Here is a 7,308-nt window from a genome sequence, read left to right as displayed (position 1 = left end):
GCAATATCAAATAAAAGAAAATATTGTAAATGAAAATAATGTGTCGCAATCTAAATATAAATTTCAAGAATGTAAAAAATTAACTCTCTAGTTCTTATAAATATTTTTAGTACTCATTCATTTATGTGTGAATCTTTCTTAAAAAGAAAAAAGAAAAGGTCATAAATACTATGCTAATTTTTGCAAATAAATTTACAAATTTTTACTGCAAGTTATTAAAGAAAATATAATAAATATTGGGTTAATTTTCACAAAAGACATGTTAACAAAGAATAAATTGTATACTTTACAAAGCTTTTAAAAAATAAATATTCCAATTTCTTTATGAAATTAATGAAATCACTTATACAGAGGTTAAGTTTAATTGATCAACATTTATTTATAATATTTTTTAACTTTTTACGAGAGTTTAAGTCTAAGTTTTGATAACATGACTAATTAAAAAACAAAACATTAAAATAGAATTTTTCAAAAAATAAAAAACTAAAAAAAATAACACCAGTGTAAAAAATATGGAAGAGATTGCTCCGAATAGCGATGATTTCGCACTTTGTCGAGGCCACGTGGCGATATGATATGATGTGATTTGTATTAACCTCAATCAACTCTCTCTCTCTCTCTCTCTCCACTTTCCAACTTGTTATTTCTTTGTCCCACGCGTTTTGCAATTTGCTCCGATCTCCCGCCTAGGGTTTCAATCCCAAACCTCCCTCTCTCCGACGAGGTACCAATCCTTCGATGGAGCACCAGATCCACCTTTCCTCCTTCTTCCTTTACACACGATCCGTTGTATCCCCTTTTTTCTTCTTCAATTTCACCTTTTTCAATTCGCGATGATCATTTTTTACTCGCATTGCATTGCAGGTCGCGCGTGCAAAGGGATTTCGTAGCTTCGACTCTGCCAGAGGAAAAAATGAGGCCTGTTTTTTGTGGAAACCTGGATTTCGATGCGCGCCAATCTGATGTCGAGAGGCTCTTCAGAAGATACGGCAAGGTTGATAGAGTGGACATGAAATCTGGTACGTGATTTTTCATCATCTATGTTTCTAAATTTAATTTATTTTTGAGTTGCTATTTCCTGAGGATTGATTTTTTGCCGTTATTGCACTGTGAATTGTGATTTGCAATGTTAAGTTTGGCATATAAAGTGGCCAAGCTGAATTATTGCTGTGATAATTGTGAGCTTGTTTTGTTATGCTGAATTTGCTACTTGGTAGTTGGATAGAATGTATGGCAGGTTGAATTTTAGAGAAATGAGTTTAATTGCGAGAAAGAAGGTTTTAACAGATTGGTGACCCGCATTACATGGTGAATGGCAGTGTTTGAGGATTTGGAAGAAGTCGAGATGAAAGTGTCCTCTTGGGTTGAGTCACAGTGGGGATTTAATACTGTTTGGAAAGGAAAATGTTGTGTACAACCATTGAAAGCAATCATCTTTCAAAGAACTCATTGACCCTTTTTTATTTCAATTTGAACACGCACAAAAAAGAGACTGAAAGAAAGTCAAAATCCTACTTGGTTATGAAACTGTTGAACATTTCAAGTTGTGATAATTTGCTTTGCACATTTGGCAAAGGAGAGTGCAAATAATTTAATCCTTTTATTTCTCTGAGCCCAAAATTTTATGCTAATGCACAGGATGCATTGTATAAGGGCTGATATTTTATTTTTGTCTTTAGTCTTTTAAATAGAAAACTTTGTTTTCATCTTTAATGTGAATTGGGGCATGCGTAGCAACCTGGAATTCAACATTGATTCTTCCAGATTTCACCATTCGAAAAAACTATCAACTGTGACTTTTGTCTTCAAATGATTCTTAAAAGGGTCAAGATGATGTTCTTTGACTAGTTTCTTTTGAATGGGTGTACATTTTCTTTTCCTTTTAAGAAAGAAAACTGTCATTAAGATATGAAACCCCCATACTCAACAATTTCTTTGTGGCAGGATTACTTGGAAAGTTGGAATGTCCATGCTCTTCTTGGATGGATGTGCTTCTCTGCATTTCTTTTCTAGAATGTGCCCCAGCTTCTTCTTGTATTTTTCCAGAAGAAATATTCTGATCCGCCCTAGCCCTGCCATTCTGCATTCCCTCAGCATTCATTGCTTTTTCATTCCTCATGACTTTTGCTCAGTGTTCAATTTCCGACATGTTTCAACATAGAAACCATGATGATTTCGCAACTGTAGCAGGTGTTGTGGTACTTCTTGACAGTTTTATTTTGTGTTTTATGTTGAATTTTTATCTCATCTGCAATGTTGATGCGGCCATCCTCTCTAAATCATCTTCATGAAAAAGGAGTCTTCAAATGTTTAACTGAAGTTTTATGTGCTGTTTTATGTTTGACATTCTTGTTTCATAGGGTTTGCTTTTGTCTACATGGAAGATGAACGTGATGCTGAGTATGCTATCAGAAGACTTGATAGGACAGAATTTGGCAGAAAGGGACGCCGGATTCGTGTTGAGTGGACTAAGGTCAGTTGTGATGGTAAATTGGGTTATTGGTTGCTGAAAGCTGAAGATTATTATACCACATCATGTACAAACTTTAAAGCATGACATTTGGGGAATCAAAAGTATGGCAAATGAAGTTCTTGTTCTTAATGATTTTGAGAAGTTTCTTTTTGTTTGATTTCGATGATAGTGTGTGATTTCTCATGAGAATCTCCATACTTTCAGTGCATATTCTCATTTAAGACCCATGCATTTGTATTCAAATGAACTTGTGTTTGTAGCTACTGCTTATTTTCATTGATTTGCATTATTCAGATAATTTTGGTTAATTCTTTTGGATGCACTAACATTCAATATGTAATTATATTATGATTTGTAGCAAGAACGTGACAGTAGAAGGTCAGGTGATTCAAGAAAATCATCAACTAATTCAAGACCATCCAAGACATTGTTTGTTATAAATTTTGATCCAGTTCACACCAGGACAAGGGATCTGGAGAGACATTTTGATCCCTTTGGGAAAATATTGAATATAAGGATCAGGAGGAATTTTGCTTTCATTCAGTATGAATCCCAGGAGGATGCTACTAGAGCTTTGGATGCAACAAACCTGAGGTTGTTATAACCTTCTCAATTGTTTGACTAGTTATTCCCCCCTGAATTTTTACCCCTCAGAAATACTCTAGAATTCAGTACCTTAGTAATGAAGGCAAAGGTATGGGGGCTAGGGAATATATATGCTGATGGCTCATTAGTTTAAACCTCTTTGATTTTTTATATTTCATTTGCTTTGATGTGCAGCAAGTTTATGGATCGTGTTATCACAGTGGAGTATGCTATAAGAGATGATGACGACAGAAGGAATGGATACAGTCCTGATAGAAGAGGTCATGACTCCCCTGATGGGAGGTATGGTCGTGGAAGATCCCCAAGTCCATATCGAAGAGGTAGGGGTAGCCCAGATTATGGTCGTGGATCAAATCCATCTTCCAGACCAGAACCAAGAGGAAGCCCCAAGTATGAACGAGCTGAAAGCCCAATAAATGGAAGATATGATAGGTTTGATCTAATCAAGTTACTGTTTTTTTTTTTTTTTAATAGTTTTTGGTGGTTTATCTCATATTTTGACTGTTTTACTGTTCTTGCAGCCGGTCTCCTCCACCCCGAGACAGGTCGCGATCCTGAGGAATAGACCACCAGTCTGTGAAATTGTTGTTAGACCATTTTCATTTCATTCTAGTTTATAGTCCATAGCTCGGCAGCTAAAACTCGAACTTATGTATTGTATTTACTGTTGTGTTTGGTTAGAACCTGAATGTGCAATGTTCAAAGATATTATTATGTTGCTCATAAAGTTTTATGGCTTTTCTGCTGTTCAAGTGATTTATCTGTTTAATTAACCTTACGTTAAACTGACGTTAAGCCTGATCCCTATTGCTTGGGGTTCATATTTTGTGGATAAAAGCCAAGTCTTGTTTAGTGACTTTCGTACTCGTACTCTTATAGAGACAACATCCTTGCTGATTCTGTTTAATTTTACTATATTAGCTTTTAGCCTAACCCTCTAAATCTTGGGTTTTGTTCAATTGTTCAATAATTTTAATTTGACTTCGCTGTTATAGTGGCCATTCGGCTCTTATCAATTGTTCTATTGAATCGATGCAACCTTGCCGCGAGCATCAAATTACCTATAGCGATGATCTGCGACATCTGTTCATTGTGGGGGTAGATCAGTGAGTTGTCTATTTTTGCGTCTTGGGGGCTTTACATCGTAAATATGGCGGTTCTGGTTGGGTGATTCTGGATATTAAGTTTTGGCCCCAGGCTTTTTGAACTTGTATTCCTTGAAAGCATTAAGTTATTCAGGCACAACTTGTAGGGAAGAAAATGACTGTATAACATTACTTTCTGGAGGGAAAATTTGAAAAAGAAAATCTCGAATCTTCTGTTTTCGAGTTTTGAGAAGTATTGTTAGAGTATGATGTGTATTTAGTTCTTTATTTTTAACATAATGTTAACTTGTGAAAGTTTTTATGGTTTAAAAAAATATATTGATTTTCGTGGCTATGTTAGGAATACAGAAAGCGAATATAATTGAGTATAAAACTAAAATCGAATCATTAAAAGTTTCATTAACTACTTACAATGAGATGAAATGGAATGGATAATAATTTCTCTCTCTTAATCTTAAATTTTTCTTTCCTTTTAATTGTGAAAATAGATTAATTAATTTTTTTCATTGTATTACTAAAATATTTTGTTTTGTTGCATTTTGTTCCAGTAATTGTGTCACTTTCTATTAAGCGGTAATCTTCATTAGATATTTAAATATGGTCTAAAGAAGCTGTTAAAGCTAAACACTTTTTGTTTGAAATGATACAAGGGATGGGGTTAATCATAATAATCATTTTATTTATTACGTGGTATTTTTGGTGATCCTTGTAGAGTTAGGGAGTAGTTGATAGCACCGGGTAAAAGCAAGACCCACTTTAAAGTTCGGAATCGGAAAGGTAGACCCACGCTTCAATTGTTGCGTTGGCTTACTCAGGCTACTTTTTTACTTCCTTTTTGTGTCTTTCCCCTCCCATTGATTACTCTTTACGATATAATTTTAATAATGATATCATTATTCTATTTTGTTTTGACATTCTTTGAAAGAAATAATTTTAGGGTTTTTTTAGTAAGTTACTTTTAAACTATGCTTATACTTTATATCTCCACTGGTACATGGTTAAAAGACTCATCTATGTATCTATAAGTACGTGAAAAACATTTAACAACAGAGATAATTAATTAAATTTTTTGTTCTCATACGAGACTTCTTTTTGTCATTTAATTTTTATAGGTTAAATAATTTGTATATAAGTTTTAATACATAATTTCTTTTTTAAATTTTGTTTCTGTCATCAGGGTACATTATAACAACATTAATTTTTTTCTTTTACTTCACAAATAATTATCTAATATTGCATGTTTTAATTGTCTTTTATTTCCTATTCAAGACATTTTTTTTATATAATTTAACTCTTATAAATAACAAAAATTTATATTAATTTCTATATAAAAATTTATTTTTAATTTTATTTTTGTCATTATAGTGATATTTTATATAAGTATTAAGTAATATTTTTTTTATCATCTTTGTTGAAGTATTTTAAATTTTTTAAATAAGTTTTATATTCTTTATATATTTTCATATTCAACTTTGTATCTTGATTCATTTTTATATAAGCATTATTTTTAACATTTTTATGTTTAGAATCACTATTTATTTACTTTACTATATTTTCGTTATAATCCTTATTTTTTCTTCTATCATTTTTATCCTAATATCTTAAATCTTGATCATGTCTCTATAAGTCATATTTAAAGTTAAGAATTTTTTTCTTTTATATCATTAATATATTTATAAAGATAAATTATTCTTTAAATCATCATCATAAAAATATTGAAAATGATGTTCATATAAAAATAAATTAAAATATCAAATTTTTTTAAGATACTTTTTACACGAGTTTTAAAAAAAAAATGTTAACTTATAACTTATATAATTAAGTTCAACATTATGAATTGAAAAAGTATGAAGAAAAATACGTAGTTTTTTTAAAGAATTTGAAAGACTCTTGTAGAAATGATGTGAAAATGTTACTTATACTCACATTGAATTGTCACTATAACTCATTATTGGATTGGTTTCAGGATTGGAAATACTTGCATTAGTAAACTCATTCCCATCTAAGATTTGCAAACAAAATTCTAAACATTCAAATTAAAGCAATAGATGTTTAGTTTTTCTTAGACAAGATATCTAGTTAAAATCTTATAATAATAATAATAATAATAATAATAATAATAATAAAGTAACTACATCGTATGGGTATTTTTTGCTTGAATAATATTTTTTTTGCAAGGGATACCTGTATTTCTAAATAAAAAATCACTATCAAAACGTAAAAACAATAATGTATTTAATTTAAAAATTCTTCAACTGCAGATTATGTTAAAATTATTATTTTTAATGGATCTGTCTTACGAATTAGGCTTCCTACTCAACCTTTTGTAAGCTAAAAAAAATTGAGCTCAGGTATGATTCAATAGTAATTTTATTTTTTGAACATAAATTTGAGTTTTATTTTTTTCACGCGCAATTCTTACAAAATCTAATGAAGCATATGAAGGCGACCCCAAAACCATTCAAAACATCTATTTGGATGTTTGTCAATTTGATTTGGGTTAGAAAATTTCATTAAGACAAGAAGACAATAAGTCAGCACATACTAACAAAACGTGTATAAATGATTTGTTTAAACATATTGTTTGTATTTGTTATTTCTCCGCAAATCACGAACACTATCTACAATTTTACTTTATCATCGTTCTAATTTGAAATTCGTCGTTTGTTTTGTTTTGTTTCTTTTCTTTTCTTTTTTGTTGGTACTTATGAGTGCCCTTTCTGATGACAACATTATTTCCTTCTTTCTTAACAAAATTTCGTAGTCCATAATGTCATTGGATTTTATCGATTATTCCTTACATCAAACAAGGTTTCCAAACTCTTTGCATTCAAATGTATCCAATGTTCAATTGCAAATTTCTTTCATCATCTTGCAAAATAATTGTAGTTCATCGATGTATTTTATATGCTATAATTTATTTATCTAGCTTATAAGTTCATTTGACTAAAATAAAAATATTGATACCTCACTTATTTATAGCATATTATGAGTTTTTTAAATGGAAATAAAATGAAAATAGTATTTGAACTTATAACTTATTAAAACTTTTGGTTTAATTATATTATAAATTTATAAGCTATTTTAGAAATATATATAATATTAAATGATGAAATTAATGTC

The 7,308-nt window shown here is 30.6% G+C and overlaps 1 protein-coding gene across 4 annotated transcripts; it reads left to right on the top strand.

Moving 5' to 3' along the window:
* Positions 1 to 627: 627 nt before the first annotated feature.
* On the top strand, positions 628 to 4,007 carry LOC113849181 (serine/arginine-rich splicing factor RS41-like). 4 transcript variants are annotated; one of them, XM_027478883.1, is made up of 7 exons: positions 673 to 724; positions 865 to 1,019; positions 1,945 to 2,190; positions 2,361 to 2,473; positions 2,832 to 3,067; positions 3,254 to 3,511; positions 3,601 to 4,007. In XM_027478883.1, exons 3-7 carry the CDS (start codon positions 2,118 to 2,120, stop codon positions 3,635 to 3,637), a joined length of 717 nt encoding a protein of 238 aa, XP_027334684.1. In that variant the 5' UTR covers positions 673 to 724; positions 865 to 1,019; positions 1,945 to 2,117; the 3' UTR covers positions 3,638 to 4,007. The 4 variants fall into 4 exon arrangements, with proteins under 4 accessions (XP_027334683.1, XP_027334682.1, XP_027334684.1 ...); XM_027478882.1 differs by lacking the exon at positions 1,945 to 2,190 and having other exon boundaries at positions 628 to 724; positions 3,601 to 3,940; XM_027478881.1 differs by lacking the exon at positions 1,945 to 2,190 and having other exon boundaries at positions 641 to 726; positions 869 to 1,019; positions 3,601 to 3,939.
* The last annotated feature ends 3,301 nt before the right edge of the window (positions 4,008 to 7,308 follow it).

This window comes from Abrus precatorius, unplaced genomic scaffold (assembly GCF_003935025.1).
Source record: "Abrus precatorius isolate BTA unplaced genomic scaffold, Abrus_2018 Scaffold9, whole genome shotgun sequence".
In the NCBI taxonomy this organism is placed as follows: Eukaryota; Viridiplantae; Streptophyta; class Magnoliopsida; order Fabales; family Fabaceae; genus Abrus; species Abrus precatorius.
Note: the sequence above shows the minus strand (reverse complement) of the source record. Positions and strands in the feature narration are given on the sequence as shown.

Coding starts and splice junctions, on each gene's coding strand:
- LOC113849181 (XM_027478882.1), top strand. CDS start 914: ATGAGGCCTGTTTTTTGTGGAAACCTGGATTTCGATGCGCGCCAATCT. Junction 2,474..2,831: donor TTCGTGTTGAGTGGACTAAG/GTCAGTTGTGAT, acceptor TATGATTTGTAG/CAAGAACGTGACAGTAGAAG. Junction 3,068..3,253: donor TTGGATGCAACAAACCTGAG/GTTGTTATAACC, acceptor TTTGATGTGCAG/CAAGTTTATGGATCGTGTTA.